Source organism: Quercus lobata, chromosome 7, assembly GCF_001633185.2.
Source record: "Quercus lobata isolate SW786 chromosome 7, ValleyOak3.0 Primary Assembly, whole genome shotgun sequence".
In the NCBI taxonomy this organism is placed as follows: Eukaryota; Viridiplantae; Streptophyta; class Magnoliopsida; order Fagales; family Fagaceae; genus Quercus; species Quercus lobata.
Window position 1 is genome coordinate 23,643,553 of NC_044910.1, and position 22,944 is coordinate 23,666,496.

The window sequence follows — 22,944 nt, forward strand, 5'->3', positions numbered from 1 at the left end:
CTTACATTCTCCTTATAAGCACTCCCACGTAACCAACTAACCACCTACTTGACACCCTGGCCTAACCAACTAACAACCCACAATAGCAGTACAATAGCAATACAATCCATTCTGCAGTACAGTCCAATCATGGCACCCTCAGGCACACCCCCATGCAAGCACACACGCACCCCTCCGCAGCAACATACGCATCACCTGTGCACACACACATGCACAATCCCCTACACACCCTTACACACACAGCTGTCACACCTACACACACACACACCCTTACAGCAATATACGCACCACCTGTGCACACCCTTACACTTACTTACAAATATCAAGCCTACAATTGCCACAATGCCTATTTACAAATATCTATAAATATCACCTTTACAAATATCTACAAATAAGTCCACATTGTCACACTACTTATCACACTACAGTACTTATCATCTTATTGATGCTAAGGTCATACAATTTCCCAAAGAGGCAGGCCCGAACATCAGAACTCACCCTTTATCTCCCCATGGTGACAAAGTGGTGAATGCCATAATTGGGGACAAAGAAGAAGAGATTAATTATATGTTTAGTTAATTAGGTAACTTGAAATAAATTAGACATCTAAGTGACCAATCACACCTAATACAAAACCAATGGTTGGTGGTGATTTCTAAAATAAAAATAAGAAAAAAGGGACTCACACACACACACACACAAACACAACTCTAGATACGTAATCATACAAGAGTCACGTCGCTAAGGACCCAATGTGCGACAACCCCCAACTAAGGCCGGGGAAAAACCGAGCGTCCACATATAGTAAGTAATATTTTAGTGATATAGAACATGTTATCTAATGCTGAGATTAATGACATATATATTTAATATAAGGAATTGTGTGTGTAACTTTAATTTAATTTTTCTATATTTTACCATGATTTTTTTGTGGAGTTTATAGTGTGCCTTTGTGTTAGAACCACTATCCATCTCCCTTATGTATGTTTGCTTCTAAAAAAAATTTCTCTTTTTACTTCGATGATTTAATCTATATCTATATATGTAAATTGGAATAGAAATCTCTGGTTTCTTTTTGGTTTTATTAATACTGTAAAAAAATAACCTTATTAATTGAAAGTTATTTAATGAAAATTAACAATAATAAGGATGTAAAAATAAATTGTATAATTTAATATCACCTAAAAATAGGACTCTTTTGTGTCTAATTTTTTATACTTTAAAAAATAACCACGTTATATAATTGAAAGTGATTTAACAAAAATCTAAACAATGAAGAAAAGAAATTTGAATAGTTTCAAATCACCCTATGAAAGCATGACATCATCTACCACACTTTCTCTAGTTTTACTTTCCCATAATTTTAACCTTGAACTAGCTTATAACACTTTAAAACTTTCTAAAATGGATTATTAATAAATGCCCTTAGGGCATTCGTTATGACTATCCACAGCTCGGGTCAGGTCGGGTTTGTGCCCAACCTGGACTCAACTCGAAAAATTTGAGTGGATAAAAATATAACTTGAAATCGACCTGGATGATCTGGTCGAATCTGCTGGTTCAGGTTTTGTCAGTTTCGAGTTGTATTGAGTCAGTCTTGAGTTTTATCACCGAGGTCAATATTTTGTTGGATCTTGTCGAGATTAGGTCGAAATCTGGCCAGATTCGTCGAGATCTAACCTAGATTTCATTGGATAACAGCAAGTTCTTACTAGATCTCGAAGGATCCAAACTAGATCTCGATGAAATCTTGCCAAATTTGGTCTGAAATTCTTACTAAATCGCCAAAAGCATTGAAGCTTACGGGCAGGTTGGGTTTCATGGGTTTTGAAAGAGGAAACCTGCAACCGACCTATCAAGGTCGGGACCTACGTCTGATCATCGAAGTTGTCGGACCGGGCAGGTTGGCCAGGTGGGTGGGCCACTTGGACATCCCTAGCCTCCATTAACCTGATTATTATTATTAAGAGAATTCAGAAAGTTAGTTATAACTTCAAAGAATGTCAAAAATACCTATAATCTAATTAGATAATCCTTATTCTTAAAAAATAAAAAAATTGGATTAAAATTGTAATTCAACAAAAAAAAAAACCTACTAGAAAATTTTTTTTTCTAAAAATTAGCACACTCTCTATTTAAATATGTCTCACGCATGTTTGATGTATTTTTTCCTAAAAACTAACACACACTAAACCCAGCAGTTTACTCTATTTCAAATCCTAAATTTTAATTTCTTAAAAATTCCTTTCGGTGTAACCTCACTAATAATAGATAAATTTGAATTGAAAAAATACATTAAATTCAAAAAAAAAAAAAAAAAGAGCTTTATCATATGTGTGGAGCGTGTGTATCATGAACCTAGTTATTATTATTATTATTACAAACGGTGGTCCGTTTGGGAGTTTATAAAGGAATGGAATGGAATGGAATGAAATGATCATTAAAGGAATGGAATAGAATGGAATAGAATAGAATGGATTTAGTAGGGAAAGGAATGGAATGGAATGTGATTTAAAAATCTTGTTTGGATGTTATAAAATAAATGAATGGAATGGAATGGAAAGTAAGTAACACCATTTGGGAGTGACATTGGAAGGAATGGAATGAAATCATTTTATAATAACATTACTATTATACCCCTCATTTTAAAGAACATAAAAAATAATCAATGAGAACTTATAATTGCTTTGAAATGCTTAGTATTTAGTGGATAGTGTGAGACTAGTTAGCCACAATTGGGTCTGTGTTAGATTATTGAATTACAATATTGTTTTGTCAAGGTGAATAGATTGTATCACGTTAATCAATAATTTAACAGATGAAGATAATGGCATGAAAAATTGACAATAGTACAATTTCTTTAACATCTGTCCTTGTACACTAGCTTTAACATCTTAATAAGTTGTAAACAAATGCATAAAATATATTATGTATATATTTTGTTTAGACAGAAAGGGAATTGACGTTGATAAATTATAACATAGATTGATGGATAGAAAAGGGAACTATCTTGGTCTGGTATTGGTTTTGTTATTTGCATTGCAAGAATTTTGTTGTGATTTCATGAATAAGTAGTGGGCAATAAATTTGTTTGAATTATTTTTGGCTAAGAATATATTCAATGAAATGCCTTGATTTGAATTTGGGCAGAGTCATGTTACTCGGTCCTAGGCTGAATCATTTTCATGTTCAGCATTAATAGTAAAAAAATAAATTTCTATGCTAACTCAGTGTATGATTTTCCGCAACAGTGCATTACTTTTTAGTTTCTTCTCATTTAATTTTTTTTTTACTCTTGTATTTTTCTTAACTACACACCTGTCTTTTGTCTAAACTTGTACACTAGCTTTTGTAGACATTTCCTCTTAACCATACACGTGGTGAAGCCTTGGAGCTATTAACTAATTGGATGGTTGACTTAAAACTGCAAGTGTAGCACACCACTTGCTTCCTAAATAACAGAAGAATCAAAGAGGAAACAGAGTAAAAATCAAATTTGAGTTCTCCAGCAGTTCTCAGTTTCAAATTCACAGCAGTTCTATAGCAATTTTCCAGCAATTCTCACTTTCAAATTTCTAAATACAATTTTTTTTTAGCTGTACAGGTAACAGCAGTTTTCATTTCTTTTCACTTTTAAGGTTTTTTCGTTTCTTTTCACTTTCAAGGTTTTTAGTTGTATAGAATGTAGTTTGTTTTGGTTTTTAGGTGTACAAAAACACTATATATCACTCTCATGAATCACTAGCAAACAGTTCATAAAAATTAAAAAAAAAAAAGACTAGCAAACAACCGAAAAGAAAAAGAAAAAGAAAAAGATAGACATACTTGGTTTGAGCAATAATTGAAAATTGCAATAGACAAAAAAAAAAAAACCAGCAGCAGCAGCTTCACTTTGTAGAGGACGGACAATATTGTGCAAGAATTATAGTTTTATTTTTCTTACGGCTGAATGAGAAAAAAAAGGCTGATATTAAATGGGTATTTTAGGAATTTTAACAAAAATTTCATTAAACCTAAATTCATTCCCTCCCATTCCTCTCAATTTTGAGGGGAACAAAAATTTGAGGTTTTGAGGGAAAAGGGAGGAATGAGCATTCTCTCCTAACCATTCAATTCCCTCCCACTTAAACTTCCAGACAAGGGCCTTCAGGAAGAGCATTTTAGCCATTTATTTTTAGTTTTTAAATAATATTATACATATTTTTATACTTTTTTTTCATTAATACACACTAATTTCAAAAAATTACAAACCATATTACTTCGACTATAACTTCGCTACCAAACGGCCAAACTCATCATGATATTAAGATATCTTTGTCATTTGCTTCGGTCGGTAAAGCATTTTTTAATTAGAATTTTTATTTATTTATTTGAATTCAGATATTTCTTTCTTTCTTTCTTAAGTCTTAACCCACTTCCACGCGTGTTTTTGCAAATTGCAATCAATCTCCCAAACACGTGACACACCCTCAGATATTTGTACCAAACCCCCCCCCAAAGAAAAATCACAGCCATAAAGATCTGTTAACCCTGAATCTGACGGCGGATATTGAGCGAAATCAGAATCAGTTAAAAGCAGCCTAAGGCGACGCGTTAAAAAAAATTTGGTCAAGAAGACAACCAATCAAACCCGGTTACTGTTTGCCACGTAAGCAGAATATGCTTAGAAATCGAAAAGAGTGAGGGAGAGGGGAGCTTCCAACTTTTTTTACATGTTGGAATTTTAGTGGTCCCCACTGGAAGAGAGAGAGAGAGAGGGAAAGGAAAGCTTAAATATCGGACTTGGGAAACGAGAGCGGTGAGGCTGCTCTATTGTTTCCACTTTTTCTAGTCTCCATTTTAGAGAGAGAGAAAGAGCTGAGTTGGAGAGATTTTTATAGAGAAGAGCTTCTCTCTCTATTCTCTCAGGTAATCATTCCTTTCTGTTTTCTTTTTCTTTTTCTTTTTTTTTCTTTTTTTTTTAAAAAAAATACTATAATCAATTTCTCAGCTTTCGTTTTGGTTTTGGTTTGTGAAAGATCGATTTTTGTAATCACATTTTTCGTCTTGCTGTTGAATGGATTTGTGTAGATCTAGGAGTACATGTTTTATTTTTGTTCCTAAAATCGGTTGAGATCTTTGCCTTCATGAATACATGCATTAACAAAATTTAAAAGATTTTGAATTTTTAAATATATTATTCGATGCTGTGAAGTTTTATAGATTGGATCTAAAGTATCTTGTCGTATCTTCTGTACTTTGTATGACCATACATGTTCTGTTCACGTGATCTCCACTCCAGCCAAGAGCCAACGCCACACACTTTCATGTCTGTCTGTTATAGTATTTATTTGTTTATTTTGTTTCGTTTTGTCTTTTTTTTTTTTTGTAAGCTTTGGATCCTCTGGCAACTTCAAAATCTCACTGTTTTTTATCTATCTATGATTAATTATCATTAAGTAATGGGAATTTATGGTTTTTGATTATTTAAAAGTGAATAATAACTTTCATTCGCTTTTTGAATTATTTTCCAATTACTCCATGTTTGTACCTTTTTATTGGGTAATAAAGTGACTTTCCTTTCGTTTGCCAAATGAAGTTTATCAAGAAAAATAATGCGTTTGATCTATCCCTTATTGCACCTGATAAATGTTTGAAAATTTTCTTTGAGAGTTAGTATTAGTTAATTTGACCAGCTTACCTTTGGCGCGATTTTACAAATTTTTGTGAAGGAGCAAGAAGCCTTTGTCAGATTTAAATCTAAGAAAGTTTTGCCCATCTATACATAGATTAGGATCTCAAATTTTTAAAAAAACGTATTATAGATTAGGATAAAAGCTATCAATACTTTTTCAATTTTTGAGAAATTTTTTTCTTAAAATAGAAATTATTGTGTGCACTTGGAGCACACAGTAAAATCCTTATAGATGATTTGGAGAAAGGTTGGCCGATTACCGCTTTATAAATTGGGATTTAACTTTTATGTGGAATATTCCGAAATAGGATTCTTTGTGTGCAGGCCCTGAAGAGACAATCTACACTAGTGTAATTGACTGTTTCTGGTAATTTCAAATCTAGTAGAGTGAAATATGTAAAAAAATAAAACTTGTTTAAAGTAACAAACAAAATAGAACAGTGTTGGTCAGAAACTCAGAATTGTTGGTTGGTTCAGTTTCAGGCTCATTTAAGAGCTCTGTACGTTTATGTACCGTGGTGTTTGGAAGATTATAAAAAGCTAGCTGTAACCCAAGAAAAAGTAGACAAAAGAAGTAAATGTGGAGAATTTAGGTGTTGCAGCCATGGCTGGTCCCTTTTTTTTTTTTTAATTCAAGTGAGACCCATGTGGGGAAATTTTAACCAGCAACATTTTCCTTTATTAATTTTTCAAAAAGAGTGATGGCTACCCTATTCTCTATAATTAAATATAATTTTCTTGATCTTTCCAATTAACCGGCGCTCTTGAATATCAATATTTCAGGGCTTGCCTTTGGTGTTTGGTATGTGTATGTGACTGTGATTCCATTGCTGGTAGGCCCAGTGTGGTCAAGTTTGACGCCTCTAAATTCCAAACTCTGTTTTTGCCAAATCTTATTGTTGAATACTGTAGTTCTGTTGTCTTGGTCAATTTGAACCTTGTCACACCAACTTAGAATTAGCACTCCTTAGAATAATTATCAAACGAGGACTTGTTCTATACCCAAGTCCAGAAGTCCAAATAGTTTGCTAGGCTTTGCCTTAATTTTTTGACCCAATAGATTCTTGAGCGAGTCTATTATTTGCGCATGCATGTTGTACTAATCAAAATTGAAGCTGTCACTCTACGAGGGTCTTGATGTTTTGGTGTATGTTTTAATTGAGTAAGAGGCTACCTAATTAGAGGTAGGACATGAGTTTTATCTTATTTTCGGCTCTCTTTCGAAACTTCTTAAATTCTATTGGTTCACTAGAATTTTTTGTCAACCGATCAAAAAGCTGGTTTATCTATAACTTACGGTTCTCATACTATTTTTTTGTCCTATAAAGAATAAACAATTTGCAAATGTACATCATGGTAAACTTCGTAGTTGTTGCTTTAAGATGACATATACGGCGTGCACAAAAATAACGATACCTTCTCCACGTGGTAATGATAGAGACAACTTTGTCATATTCCTTGACTGGTGTGAATCACTTGTTTTAGTGGCAAAGTGATCCTTCGTAGTTGTTGTTTTGGAGTTTGGACCCCATAAGTAATTTACCTTTCTCTTTGTGGCAGTGGCATCAGCTCTCCAGTATTATTGTTTGTACTTTTCATTGTGCCTTTCTTTTCCATGAAAAAAGTCCATAAAGTACTTCATTACTTTTTCGTACTATCACCATCTTTTACTGCAGGAGAAGGAGGCCTTCTATTTGTTTTTCCTTTCCCTTTTTCTTTACAGGAGGAGGGAAAAAAAAAGATATTATTAGTACTATATTTTTGGCCATACCAACCAAGATTAGCACCACCAAAAAAAAAAAAAAAAAAACTGAGACTCTGTAGTCTGAACTCGATCATTTTAAAACTTCAGTTTCAACTTTCTAACGTGTCTGGCCAGACCTTGCACTTGCATTATTTATCCATTTTGAAATTTAATACATTACACGCATAACATGAAAGGAACTGGAACATGTCAATGAGAAGATCAGTTATAGAAACTCAAATTTCTCACTCTGGAATTGCACTTGAAAATTTTGGCCTGTCTCCCTTTTTCAATTATTTTAACTTTTTTGTTCCTTATTATTCACTTTGAAGCTTCCATTATGCTATGCCATCCTAGCTTCTAGGAACCCAATGTATACTGAAGTCAGTTGGGTACTTATCTTTTTACATTGCCGACATCCTGGATCCCATTGATCCATTAGTCATTTGTATTAATGGCCCTATTGTTGGTGAACTGAATCGCTTTGCTAGTTTGCTTCCTTGTAACCATCATCTAAACTGTGCCAATATATTGATAGCTAAATTCTCTCTTAATAAAATTGTCTTCTAATTATTATTAGAGTATCATAATATTAGTCTATTCAAAAGGGCCGTTAGTTGAACTGTATTATTACCATAGCAGCACTTGATTACTAGGGATATTGAGGTGCTACGTCTTGCTATAATATGAATCCAACTGCTTGTGGAAGTTGAGTAGGTTTTAGACGGGACATGGACATGTATTTTATTCAATTGGTACTTTAGGAAGCAAGTTGCCCTGATGTTATCTTTTCTGTGAGTTGAGATCACTGTGCTATAGAATTTCTCATTGAACTTAGAGATATAGCTTATTGAAAGCTGGTTTACTTTCTTGATTTGTCTTAGAAATACCGTCTAAAATAATCACAAGATACTCACTTTTTCTCTCCTTTTCACAGGTTGAAGAACAATGGGTGCAGGTGGCCGAATGTCTGTGCCCCCCACTCACAAGAAATCCGAAGCTGAAAGTCTTAAGCGAGTTCCACACTCAAAACCCCCATTTACCCTTGGCCAGATCAAGAAAGCCATCCCTCCTCATTGTTTCCAGCGTTCTGTTCTCCGCTCTTTCTCCTATGTTGTTTATGACCTTGCTATAGCCTTTGTCTTCTATTACATTGCTACCAATTATTTCCATCACCTTCCTAAACCTCTCTCTTCCCTGGCTTGGCTAATTTATGGGTTTGTCCAAGGTTGTGTCCTAACTGGTGTTTGGGTCATAGCCCACGAGTGTGGCCACCATGCGTTTAGTGACTACCAATGGCTCGATGACACCGTGGGTCTAATCCTCCACTCCTGTCTTCTTGTCCCTTACTTCTCCTGGAAGTATAGCCATGGCCGCCACCATTCTAATACAGGTTCCATTGAGAGGGATGAAGTCTTTGTCCCCAAGCAAAAATCCAGTATCCCATGGTACTCCAAATACCTTAACAATCCACCAGGCCGACTCATCACACTTTTCATCACGCTCACTCTAGGCTGGCCTCTTTACCTCGCATTCAACGTTTCGGGCAGGCCCTATGATCGGTTTGCAAGCCACTATGACCCTTATGGTCCCATCTACTCAGATCGTCAACGGCTCCAAATATTCATTTCTGACGCTGGTATTATTGCTGTCTTTTATGGGCTTTACCGGCTTGCCATGGCAAAAGGACTTGCTTGGGTCTTATGTACCTATGGAGGACCGCTGTTGGTTGTAAATGGATTTTTGGTGTTGATCACATTTTTGCAGCACACTCACCCTTCATTACCTCATTATGATTCTTCTGAGTGGGACTGGTTGAGGGGAGCTTTGGCCACTGTTGATCGAGATTATGGAATTTTGAACAAGGTTTTCCATAACATCACAGATACTCATGTGGCACACCATTTGTTCTCAACAATGCCACATTATCATGCAATGGAAGCTACAAAGGCAATTAAGCCAATTTTGGGAGAGTATTATCAATTCGATGGGACACCAGTTTACAAGGCAACATGGAGGGAGGCAAAGGAGTGTGTTTATGTTGAACCTGATGAAGCTGACCAGAGCAAGGGTGTCTTCTGGTACAACAATAAGCTGTGACGATCTCAACTGGCAAAATGTTGGTCGGGAAGGTCTCAGATTCTGGTTAATTTAGGTTGTTCGCTTGCCTTGAATTGGACCTCTAGTATTAGTTGTGCTTTTCAATAATTATGTTGAACCCCTATCATGGCAGAATCGAACACAATCTTATTTAATGACTGAATGTTTGTTTTGTCTGAATGGTTTGCTTGTTTATTGAATAATGAGCAGAGAGGCAGTTCATTTACACTAATTTGGAACATCTTGAAACCTGGTTTGAGTTATGAATTATGGTTTTTTGGCAGCTAATGTAACGTTGACAGTTATTTGTAGATTGAATTCTCACTCCACTCTTGAACAGACCCTGTTAAGATATATTAAAATGCGAAAGATTTAGCCGCATACTAATATGCAGCAATTGCTGCATAATAGGTTATATGGCAGCAAAAAAAAAAAAAAAAAAAAGCAACATGTGTTCAAGGGTCATGTGCAATGCACTCTAATAATAATAATAATGTCTCAAACAATTTCATCAAGCAAAATTACCCTAAACTTACCTTTCACTCTAATAATAATGTCTTAAACAGTCTCATCAAGTGTGTTTGTGATTTACTTTGTGAATGTCAAATGAGGCCCTTTGCTGCATAAACCTACTGAGATTGATCATTTCACGAGTATCCTCAAATGTCATAATCAGATTTAACATGTAAAGCATTCTCTCAATTTCTGCAATTTAAATAGTACCAAACGTAAACTTTCGATTATTCAAGTATTGCCTATGATAGATGTAGTGCTTTCACCTTGTATCACGAGAGTTGAATAAAGATTTAAGACATTCAATTTAACCAATAAAAGAAATGATAAAGTAGCTAATTAAGTTGTCAAACAACATTTTAACTACTATCATTTACTATATTTTTAGACTCATAATTGTTGCTTCCTTCTGAATAAGGATTTCTTTAGAACAATTATAGAGGGAACCTAATCATATATATTTTTTAAGTTTTCATTGAGTAATATATAGTAGCTACTGGTAATGTAATAATAGGTTCATACATCACATTATTATTGCTATAAACCTGAAAGTTATTGCCATAAAAAATATTTAATAAGCCTTGACTTCTATTGTCAACGTTTCTTTCGCCTTTTTAAACCATACTTCACAATTTCATCTGATCTCACGTAAAGCATGCTCATCTTTTAATTGTTTATGGTCGAGACTGGAGAGTAATGACTTTTTAAATGGTAAATCCAAAAATTGATCTATTAAGAGTTGGTTGAAAAACGTATGTACTTCGTTCATCAAAATGTTGACATATTATAAATGTATGCTTTATAAGCATTGACTTATATTGTCAAGGTTTCATTCACCTTTTCAAACCATACTAAATTACTAACCAATTTCATCTGATCCCGTGTAAAGCATGCTCTTCTTTTAATTGTTTATGGTAGAGACTAGAGAGTAATGACTTTTTAAGTGGTAAATCCAAAAATTGATCCATTAAGAGCTGGTTGAAATACCTAGTGTACTTTCGTTCATTAAAATGTTAACATATTATAAATGCCTGTTTTCATTTAAAGTTGCTGTGATAAGAGTTGAAGTTATAGGTTGAAGTAAAAAAGGACCATCAAATCTAATACTCCCTGGATATGAATTTGTAACTCTGAACATTTAGCAAACAACAAAACCTGTTAAATCTGGACTTTCTGCAAAAAGCCTAAAAAACAGAATTGATTATGGAACAAAAATCATTTTGGGGAACCTTGCTTCCCTATCATACTCAAAAAGTAATGGTACTTCAACACAGGCCTTCTAAAATAACGTGACAAGAACTGAGATATGGCCATTCTACACCTAACCATCAAAGAATGATGGTAACAAGACACTAACATGCCTACTGGTCCTACACCAAGACTTTCAGCAGAGAACTGAAGCAAAACTGCCTACCAATCCTATGCTAAGACCTTCAGCAAGATGTCAAATGCAAAAAAGTAGAGAAGATATGAGGATATATGTACTAAATCTACTTAAGGAGTCCTAATATCATCAGATGATGATTTGAGTAGTCCTATTATCATCAGATGATGATCAGTCTCATAGCACAGGCTTCTTGTCCCTTCTGTCTTTCAAGTACAAGTGCTCCTGTTCTCTCTGTTTTGGCTGCTCCAAGGTGGAAGGAAAAAAAGAATTCATACTTTAATTGCTGGGAAGTTGAAATGAATCAACGCATAGACATCAAAGTACGAATTCTCTTTTCTCTCTCTGCCTTCTTAGCACTTGGGGTTCTCTTTAGCTTCTGCAGTTCCTCCATCACCACTTTCTCAACAGTGTCAATCGAGTTCAAGAGTTTCTTCTGAGGTGTGAGAAACTCTGATTCTCCAGCATTCTGATTAGTGATTCCGAGCAGAATCTTTGGCACTTTACCAACAGCAGGTGTACGAGGCTTGACACCAACAGCTAGATTTGGAGAGATCATAGAGACATCGTGCTTGAGTTGAGCACCAGACTGTGTCACAGAAGGGTCAAGAACCCTTTGGCCCTCAGGTATAGGACTCTCAATTTGTAGGCCTTCGGCATCTCCCAGTAGAGCTCTTCTCCTTTCAATTGCCTAACACAAGCAAAATGCAACCCACTTCCAATCAGCATAAATACAATCCATTTTGAACCTCAAGAATCATCATAATATAACAATCTAGATTAAGTAAAATAAAATTTTGAACATCCCAACAAAATAAAGGCACAAACAGCCTTTCAATGTATTTCAAATCTATAACAATCATAGAGCATTACAGATATTAAATCTCACCCTCTCCAGTGCAACTACATCAACAAGTTGGTTTGTCCTTGCGGACAAACAGGAGAATTCTTAGTCTTTACTACACGCAACAATCAACCCTTCACTCAACAATACACATACAGCCAGGACAGCATTCAATTTTATCTTGGTCACTCCGTTAGAAGCTTAAGATACCCTACAAATGTTGTCTTCGTTTGAAGAATGCCCTCCCAGTTAAGCAACAACTGAGTCAGAGGCATACAAATTGAACAGCCTTTGTGTTTCTGTGCAAAAGAAACAGCAACCACGGACCATCTATTATTACAATGGGACTGTAGAACAGTTTGGCTTGTATCCTCACTTACAATAAATAAGAGTAGACCACATACCTTATCCATCTTTAAAGGACTGGATTTGGCATTGGATTGCAAAGACACAATCCGTGCCTATGGAATATAAAATCCCGTTAGCACATTTGATCAGCACCCTATGATCAATTTGGAGCAAACAGAAAAAAAACATGTTTGACCAAATACAACCCAATCCCTTTTCAATTTTGCACAATGCATCCTACCAGCTTAGTTCCATTTTGATAGCATGGAAGTATTTGCAACAAGATATCATAACAAGTACTGCAGCTAAGTTAACCAAGACTAACCAAGGAAGAGGTATCCCATTTCTAAATGGTTGTTTCAGTTGGCTTGTTGGCAACATAACTATAGCTGTTATTCTAATCATCAAGATGGCTCTTCAACAAATTTAATTGATGCAACTTCCAGGTGTTCTCATAATGGTGAAGAGCAAAGAAGTATGCTTATTGGGAAAGAAAAAACCTTAGCCCTAGTGGAGCAATGCAATGTTCTATAGGCATCAGCTTTTGCTACTAGAAAGACTCCTCAACCACTTCACTTTTTATCTTGTTGTTCCCCCAATTATCACTAGCATGCAAATGGCAGTGACTTTAGAATTTCCATGATCGCTTGAATTAGGCCTCCAGGGGAAAAGATGAATCATTCACATAGCGAAAAAGTAAATTAAAAATTAGAAAAAAAAAGCTAGACCCATGTCAATTAAACTTCAAAAAACCAAATGTTTGTTTATGAGAAACATCTACACAGTCAGAAGAACACTACCAATCAAGATTAAAAGCATTAAACATATGAATGTCAAATACGGAAACATCGCATTTTAAAGAACATATTATGAAATAAAGATTTGTGAATACATATTAAGAAGGGTATTGTGTTATTAAAGCACCAAATTCAATTGAACTTAAACTCCTATTCCTCAAATTCCTGGCACCAAAACAAGAAAGCAAAACTAAAGAAAGGCACGGCACAGAAAATGAGAAAATTCCCTTTAGTACAACTAATCAAGATATATCAACACAAGCATTCATCCATGAAAATTGAAGATCAGAGAATCAAAAATTACCCTCACAACCGCGGTGATATCCTGAAGAGGGGTTCGTGGGTACCAAGAAGGTAACACACTGCCCGTGGTTCTGCCCCGGCCCGAACTCCGTTGCGCAGTTCTCGGATTATTCTCCTGACCCGTAGCCGGAGTTCCGTACAGATTCCGGCCACGCGCATTTCTTGGAGTTCCAAAGCCTCCCCTTCCTCCTCCAATGAATCGTCCACGTGTTGCCGGTGTCGCCACTTGCCTGACCGGGGCCGGGGATCCGAACAAGTTCCGACCCACTTCTGGATCGTCAATAAGAATTCCGGTACTGGGAGCTCTGCGGCGAGCGAAAATGGCAGCGTAGTCGACAGGCCTCACCAATCTATCTCTCGATTCAGGCATCGTTGATATAATAATGCTTTGAACTGAAAGAAAGAAAGAAACACAGAAAAAGAAGTTAGAAGAATCATCAGATCAAAAAGAGTCTGAGTTTCAAGGAAATGAGAGGCTCTTACCTGGATTGGGTTGGGATTTTAGGTTTGTTCTTGAATTTTTAGGCAAATGAAAAAGAGCAAGAAGCTCTACGAGAGGGAGAGTCGAAATTGGCAATTTTTTCAAATGAAATAATGGGCGGTATTATAGGGGGAAAAAAATAAACACGAAATTTACTTTTATTTTTTAATTATTTTAATTAATTTCGTAATTTGGGAGCGTTCAATTTTCAAATTTGTGGAATTAGCGGGATGATTTTAGCAGCAGCTAACTGGGCTAAGACTAAGAGAAGGCAAGCGTGTCTCTGGAGTCTGGACTGGGAGTTTGGGCCAAGTTTGGGTCCATTTGCTTTTGGGCTCGACCTCATTTTCCCATTTTGTCTTGAACCCAAGGGAATGGGATACATATTCTATAGACTATTGTCCATTTAACATAACAATTTCTCTTAAAAAGGAAAACAAAAACGCCTAGAGCTTTCACGTGTTTCGAAAGTCACTTTAAAAAAAATAATAATAGCAAGGTGAAACTACATTATTATTAGTTCATGAAATTTATCTTTTGAGTGCAATTGCTCTCCTCATGACCCGTTAGAAAATTACTCAACCATTTTGTGACCTGTTAACAAACAAGTATTTACAAATCAAACTCAAGAATGTTACCCTAAATTTGGAGAGAGAGAGAGAGAGAGAGAGAGAGAGAATCCCTTTATAAAACCTATAATTTGATGGGTCCAAGTCCATCCATATCAGAATCAAGCCAAAAAAATCACTCTTCAATTCTTCATTGTCTTTTAGAGTTGAAATCGTGGTCAACTACTACAATTACTACTAGTACAATTTTGCTCAATTTGGTGCAAATTTTGAAATAATTGATTATAGTTGGGGGTTAATGGAAAAATGGACATAATATCACAATTGCAATTGAGTACAATTGAAGCAATTAACTTCAATACCTTTTGTACTTTATAAGCCTTCACCTTTGAATAACTTTGAGGTCTGGCATTCCAAAGGAGTAGTGAGCAACCTATTGAGGGGAAGAACCTGTGGAACCTTTTATGAATTCGTGAGGGCCCAAAATATCCTGGAGATAGCACTGATTGGGGACTTCGTGTGTGTGTGTGTCTCTCTCTCTCTCACTCTCATATTAAGGGTAGCATTCTTTTGTTTGATTTGGTAATTCCCGTTTGTTAACTGATTGCAAGATGGTTGAGTGATTTTTTGACGAGTCATGGGATTTTTAATGAGAGAAATTGATGACATGTCACCTAAAATTTGTCATGTCATTTTTCCGTTAGCCACATAGGCACTAAGACTGACACCGTTAACAAAAGGACCAATTGTGTTCACTTTTTAAACTTGAGAGACTAATAACACTCACTTAAAACTTGAGAGACCAATAGTATAGTTTCAGCTAATAATAATAATCATCCACTTATGCAAGATAGATTGCATATCACTCTATATTTTATAATACATCCAATAAAAATTGTCTAAAATAATTGTCTATATAACGAGGCAAATTATCGACTTGACAACACTAGTTAACCCACATTAGTGACCCAACGAGGCAACAACTCCCCAAGCTAGTGATCCATGACCACTTATATCTGAGAGAGAGAGAGAGAGAGAGAGAGAGAGAGAGAGAGAGAGAGAGAGCAAAGATGTAATTTATCAAAGAGAAACTAACATGTTGAATGCTTAGGTTGTGTTTGGTTTAGTCCATCACTCAAACTCAATTCTTATATTGAAAAGTCTAAACTCATATCTCATATCACTCCTCTATTTCTACCTTAACTCACTCTACAATTCATTTGGGTAAAAATTCCATTTAGATTTCATCAAAAAAACCATTTTTGGTGATTAGGGTTTTGTTGTTGCTTGAGAGACTAAAACATTGTATTGCTGCACTTTGTATTTTTCCTCGATAATAGTGAAATCCCTACAACTCCGTGGACGTAGACAAATTGCCGAACCACGTAAATAATGTCTTGTGCATGTGATTTTTTTTTTCTTTTCTTTTTTCTTTTCTTTTCTTTGGCGTGTGCTTTCTTTTTTTTTTCTTTTTTTTTCTTTTTTTTTTTGTCTCTCACAGCTTGGGAATTTTGGGTTAATTCCATACAAATAATGATTCTCATTTTTCCACCACTTTACTTAATTCAGGTTTTCTTCTTTATAGGCTACGTTTTTCAGATAGGTGACTTTTAAGTTGGTCCCCTTTACTTTGTTGGTTTCTATAATGTTTTAACATGAAACTAAGGCTATTTATTCTAAACATTCCCTTTTTATCGTTCTATTACTACCATTTACTTGAGTGATTGAATGACTCATTGAACGATTTTTTTGTTTAAAGTTGAGAACTTCAACCTGGTCCCAATTATGATCTCTTATGGCCTTGACATTCATCCTATGTTTTCCTTATGGAAAAAAGAAAATAGGGATAGGACATTGCTTACAAAATCAAGTCTTTTTCTTGTGGGTTTTTCACTCTAAATTGAATAGCTTAAAGTGTGAATACTTTTCTTCTTATTGTTCTTTGTTGTGCTTATGGTGTCAATCATTATTATGTATTTCTTCGGCACATCTATTGGAAGCATTTAATCTAGGGTCATTTGTTTATTTGTAATAGCAAATTTGAAATAAGACTCGTAACTTTTGGCTGTTCATATGCTTCCCTCAATTTTATATTTAGAAGTGGTTTGTTGAAGCTTGAGCCTCATTTCAACCTTTTACTTGCGATAATTTTCCATTTTATACCTGTTGTTTATGAAATAATGTGTGTGATCTTGGGCTTTTGATTGGTACCAAAAAAATAATGAGGAAACTATGATTTGAAATCATATCAAAAATTAATTGGTGTCTTAGTCTGATGATAGTGATGATAAAGAACTATCATCAAGAGTGGACGTCATAGGTTAAAACTCTCTCAAAAAAATCATATTATATCATATTATATTATCTATATATATATATATATATATATAACTGAAGCCTTTGCTGGCACCACAATTTTCCACGTCAGCACAATATTTAAAAAATAAAAATAAAAATAAAAATAAAAACATTATAACTCCTCAAAACCCTAACAACCTTACCCCTCTCTCAAGTTAAGAAATATAAAACCACTGTTTCTGCAAACTCTCTCTCTCCAGACGTAAGAAGCCCTAAACACACGGTATAGCATTCAAGATCTACAACGCACGGTATAGATTTTAGCTTATAAAGTTCAGTTTTTGTAAGGTTAGTTTTGTTTATATATTAATTAATGCATAGTACTTTGTTCACCATTGAATACTCATATAATCAATTTCAAATTCAGTGTTCAAGAATTAAACCAAAATTCTAACTGTGCTATCATAAAATATTATTATTAGTATGAATTTTATGGAGTTGCGGTGTTCAGGAATTAAACCAAAATTCTTTTAAATTATCTATAATATTTTGTCCTCCGAAAATTTTCTCTCTTTGATTTTAGTATATTGTGTTTCTTAAGCTATAAAGAGATTTTCTTTGGTTTCTGCAAACTCTCTCTCTCTCCAGATGTAGAAAGCCCTAAACGCACGGTATAGAATTCAAGATCTACAACTCACGGTATAGATTTTAGCTTATAAAGTTCAGCTTTTGTAAGGTTAGTTTGTTTATATATTTTGATAGAGAAACATGTTCAATGTGGTACGGCTTAATAATCCCATTAATAGCGAATAGTTAATACCATTTGCAAATTCAATTCATGGAGTTGCAATTTTTATTAAATCGTTCTATGGCTTGAAGCACTTGCATTTTAACAAATTGGACATGTCTTTAAAGCCCTTTTATTTCTTTGGGGGGAAAAAAAAGAAAAAGGAGAGGATATGTTAAAACTTGGCATCATCAACTTATAAGAGAGGATATGTTCTTAGATGGTAGGAATAGGACAAAATGGTTATACGTTTGTTACGCCTGACTGCCAAAAATTGCTCATAAAGATGTATGCACATGATCTACTTCCCTTTGCTTTTAGTGAAAGATTAAATGCACGCCAATGTTGAGATCAACCACTCTAAAAAAATACTCTGTGCAATCATAAAATATTATTATTATTATGAATTTTATGAAGTTGCAGTGTTCAGGAATTAAATCAAAATTCTTTTAAATTATCTATAATATTTTGTCCTCCAAAAATTTTCTTCTTTATTTTAAATTTTATGGGATGTAAAGAGATCTTTGATTTCGTGAAATAATTTATACTCTCTCCTTCTTTGATTTGATTTACTTACTATCTTTGGCACTTGCCATCAGCAATTACTCAGGGCCACTCTTATGAACTAAATCAACTTATTCTCCAGTCACCATCATTGATAAATGAGAAATCAAATCAAGGTTATAGTTTTTCTATTTGGTTGCTAGGGTTTTTGTTCATGAAATTGCTATTTTCTATTTAAAAATTGCACCTGTAGATCAATATTTATATTTCTTAACTTGGCATTTTGCACCTATGGCTAAAATTTGTGTGAATCTTTGGAAGTTCAAAAATCTTTTCTCCATTCACCATGGTTTTTCATTGAGTAATTTCTTTCTCTCTTACTCCTCTTGACGAGTTTTGTTTTTGACTAGAAGAAAGCTTTTTTGCTTTGAAGGTCATGTAGCACCTGTCTCATTTTTTTTGTCCTCACCACAAGGAAAACATCTAGGTAAGGCAAATAATCTATTTTAAAGTTTAAATGGAAATTACCAAGTACAAGAGGTAAATCTTTAAGGGATGAGCTTAATTGTTTCTTATTTTCAATAATAAATCATTTTATTGCGATACCGGGTTTGAGAAATCCAATATGTTCATATCTCTATAGAATAGAGAATAGTAGAAGCCAATTTTATTACAACTACTTAAATTGAGTTGACTTAATTCCGTACAATTACAAAGTATAACATAAAAGATAATGGAATTAATTGTTGTAATTTTTATTTTCTTTCCATATTTTGAATTTCCTCTATATTATTATTACAACTGAGCAAAGATTGAGAAAGTAACATTACTACTCTAATTTGAAGTTTAATGCGTCCTTCTCAAGTCATGGTCTTTATTTATATATTTGCAGTTTATATTTCTAACCGTTAATGAGAAATTAAGGTTCAGTTGCACAATATGTGTAAATTCTTCAGAAGGCTACTTTAAATAGTAAGTCAATGTGTCTCTTACATTTGGGTATTAGTTAGAATTGTTTTCAAATGATTGTACCAATAAAGGTGAATGTGTATAAATTTTGTTTAATTATCCCGTGCAGCGCATGGGTTAGCGACTAGTATTATATATAATAAAAGGTGGGCTTAAACGCCGTGATTATGCCACATGTTTTCACCAAATTGCATAAATTTTTAAATTTTTAGATTTTTAAAAAACTAAAAAAGAATAGTATACTACCAAGACTCTAATTCATTTTTATCATTAAATAGTTTATTTCTTTAAAAATAAATAAATAAATAAAAACTGCTTCACAGCTGCTTCATGTAAGATTGTAGGTATAGATTAATATTAGATTAATCAAAAAATATTATATAGTAAGTGTAAAATAAAAACTGCTTCATGTAAGATTGTAGGTAAATTAATATTAGATTAATCAGGACTCTAATTCATTCATATCTCAAGGAGTTTTAGAGTATTTGATTTTTACTTGGACTCTTTTTCTTGGTGGAGTATGTATATATATACACCGTTAGTAGGTGTAGTTTTTCATTCTCCAACTTATTGTACAATTTTTTATTATTTAGGCTTCCATTTTTCTACCTACAATCATGTGGGCATGTATTTTTTACTCTAATTTTTTACTATAATCAATTAAATACGTTTTATGTATTTGTTGCCTTTTGTTTAAGCTAATTTCCTTATGTTTTCTTTTTATGAGGGGGTAATTTCCTTATGTTTGATCTAATTCATATGTTAATGGTTTGATCCAATTTAATTATTTTGTTGTCCAATATATATGTAAGTTGTCGTAGTAAATTCCAATCATAGACTATTAAATTTACATACAATTTTGCAATCTATATGGTACTTTTTTTTTTTAACTCTATTTAATTTTCTTCTTTATTTATTAATTTATTTATTTTGTTAAGGTTTGTCAAAAAAGATTTCAAGCATCCTAAGAAAGGTTTGTAATCTAGATGTAGAACTTTGCAATTTTTTTAAATTAGAACAAAAGTTTTATTCCTCAAATAGTTCTATCTTTAAAAAGTGTCCAATTTTATGTTACTTTGTCTAAAGATTTTGATCATTAATATTATTGTTAACAATACTACAAATCACTTATATTGTAGATTCATTAGATATAAAATTCATATGCGAATAGTTTGATACATGTAACTACAAATGATATTATAGCACAACTGGTATGTTAGAAGATAATTTTGTTTTAAGGTGCTATCATTTTATATTTGATGGTTGTTATACCAATGTAATTTATTCCTTTCGTTATAATAACTAGTGTGTAACTCCATGCATATGCACCATTACATTTAAAAACAATCACAATTATATATATATAAAATTTAGAACCAAAATAGATCTAGACTCTTTTGTTTTTGCATTTAATAATTTACTTGCCACAAAAATTAAAAAATTAGATGGAACACATGCACAAAATTGAACTCCAATTAAAATTCAATTTAAAATCTAATTGAATTTAGACTCTTTAATTTTTGCACCTAATAATTCACTTGAAACACAAATCTAAAAATTCGGTGAGACACGTGGCGTAAAATTAGACTTCAGTTTAGAATTGAACTGGATTTTCTCTTAATTTTGGCTATTAATATATATATATATATATGTGACATATAAACTTGAATTGTTTTTAGTTATACAAAAAAAAAGTCTCATAAATATAAAATCATTTAAAAATTATATTTTTTATAGTTTACTTATATTGGACTCCTCGTTTTTACACTAAATTAACTCATTTGACACAAAAATTTAAAAACTTAGATTAGATGAGACACATGGCACAAAATTAAACTCTAATTAAAATCTAATTTTTACATTGAATTAACTCAGCATAAAAATTTAAAAACTTAGATTAGATGGTACACATGGCATAAAATTAGACTCTAATTTAATTTCAATTTGAAATCTAGTTGGATTTTCTCTCAACTTTACCTATTAAACGAGTAACAAATACTACCCTCAAAAAAAAAAAAAAAAAGAGTAACAAATACTAGAAAACATGAAGTAAAATACTACAACCAATTTTTGCTAAATAAAATCCTATTACATATCTTAGAAAACAAACTTATTTACTTTATAGATTGACAAGTTAATTGATGAATGTTTTCTTAGAATAACCGGTATTTTGCACTATGTAGTTTGCACAATACATTAGGACCTATGATTTGCAAAATTACATTGATGCATAAAAATTTAAAAACTTAGATTAGATGGTACACATGGCATAAAATTAGACTCTAATTTAATTTCAATTTGAAATCTAGTTGGATTTTCTCTCAACTTTACCTATTAAACGAGTAACAAATACTACCCTCAAAAAAAAAAAAAAAAAGAGTAACAAATACTAGAAAACATGAAGTAAAATACTACAACCAATTTTTGCTAAATAAAATCCTATTACATATCTTAGAAAACAAACTTATTTACTTTATAGATTGACAAGTTAATTGATGAATGTTTTCTTAGAATAACCGGTATTTTGCACTATGTAGTTTGCACAATACATTAGGACCTATGATTTGTTACATTGATGAAAATAAAGATTTAGGTACAAGTACAACATGTTGTGATAGATGGACAATGTCCCATTGTGCACAAGTGAGTAACAAGTATTATAAATAGATGGAACACGACATTGATGCAATTCACCTTATTGTCTCACTTTAAGTTTTTAATTTTGCAAATTACTAAAACGGTCTCATTTTAAATATTAGGGAAGTAAAAAAAATAAAGTATTACAATGAACCCATTACATAATATTTTTTTTTCCAGAATTATAAAATCGAATTGAGTGAAAACTACCCATAAGGGTTGCAAAAACCCGGTTGATTTAATGTTGTTGCACATGTATTAGAGTTTTTAGAAGCTAATTATGGAAGCCTCCTTGAGAGTTTTTTTTTTTTTTTTAGGCATTTCTTGATGTAATTTTTTTTTTTTTGGGTCAAAAGGGAAAAGATATTAGATTAACTAGCCATAAAAGGTGAAGTAGTGGCAGTAAACCTTAAAGAGTACAAACCGTGAGCATCAGAGTTCGCAATTACATTAAGATCAAGGGTAGGGGGAACATCTAAAATGACAAAATTAGTAGTTAAGGAACAAGCACCTTTGGCAAGGCTATTTGCTCCTCTGTTCGCCTTCCTAAACACGTGTCTAATCTTGGTTTGTTGAAACTAATTGAGGAGGTACCTGCAGTCATTCAAGAGCGTAATATATGAACTGATCATGCATTTAATATTTTAGTTTTTTTTGGTAGTGTTGGGTATGTGAGAGAGAGGGGTAGCGAGTGAAGAAATAATACAAAGTTGTAAAAGAATGAATATTTTATTGAATAGATCCATAGAATAGGTAGACCGATGTGGGTGTTTTGTAAAAATGGGTGTGTAAAATAAAAAAAATAAAAAAAAGTAGTTTTTTTGTGCAAAATAAATGAAAAGTTTGCATGAGCTGATGCGGTTGCTCTTAGAGGTCTTTTTTTATGTAAATTTGTTTATAGAGAGTTGTGCTTGTTAGGGGAAGACAAAGTTCAGTATCTAATATATATTTAGCCTCGTAGCTGGTCTAAGATACTAATTCAATTGGCTTTA

At 33.3% G+C, this 22,944-nt stretch overlaps 2 protein-coding genes across 3 annotated transcripts; one reads left to right on the forward strand and one right to left on the reverse strand.

The window, feature by feature from the left end:
• The first annotated feature begins 4,802 nt into the window (after positions 1–4,802).
• On the forward strand, positions 4,803–9,754 carry LOC115952674 (delta(12)-fatty-acid desaturase FAD2). The gene is made up of 2 exons (XM_031069869.1): positions 4,803–4,908; positions 8,356–9,754. Exon 2 carries the CDS (start codon positions 8,367–8,369, stop codon positions 9,516–9,518), a length of 1,152 nt encoding a protein of 383 aa, XP_030925729.1. The 5' UTR covers positions 4,803–4,908; positions 8,356–8,366; the 3' UTR covers positions 9,519–9,754.
• A 1,455-nt stretch (positions 9,755–11,209) lies between these two features.
• On the reverse strand, positions 11,210–14,299 carry LOC115952236 (protein POLYCHOME-like). Of its 2 annotated transcripts, none has more exons than XM_031069326.1 (3): positions 14,191–14,299; positions 13,709–14,100; positions 11,210–12,106 (listed from the first exon to the last, which is right to left on the reverse strand). In XM_031069326.1, exons 2-3 carry the CDS (start codon positions 14,075–14,077, stop codon positions 11,720–11,722), a joined length of 756 nt encoding a protein of 251 aa, XP_030925186.1. In that variant the 5' UTR covers positions 14,078–14,100; positions 14,191–14,299; the 3' UTR covers positions 11,210–11,719. The 2 variants fall into 2 exon arrangements, with proteins under 2 accessions (XP_030925186.1, XP_030925187.1); XM_031069327.1 differs by having other exon boundaries at positions 13,709–14,103; positions 14,193–14,289.
• Positions 14,300–22,944: the final 8,645 nt, after the last annotated feature.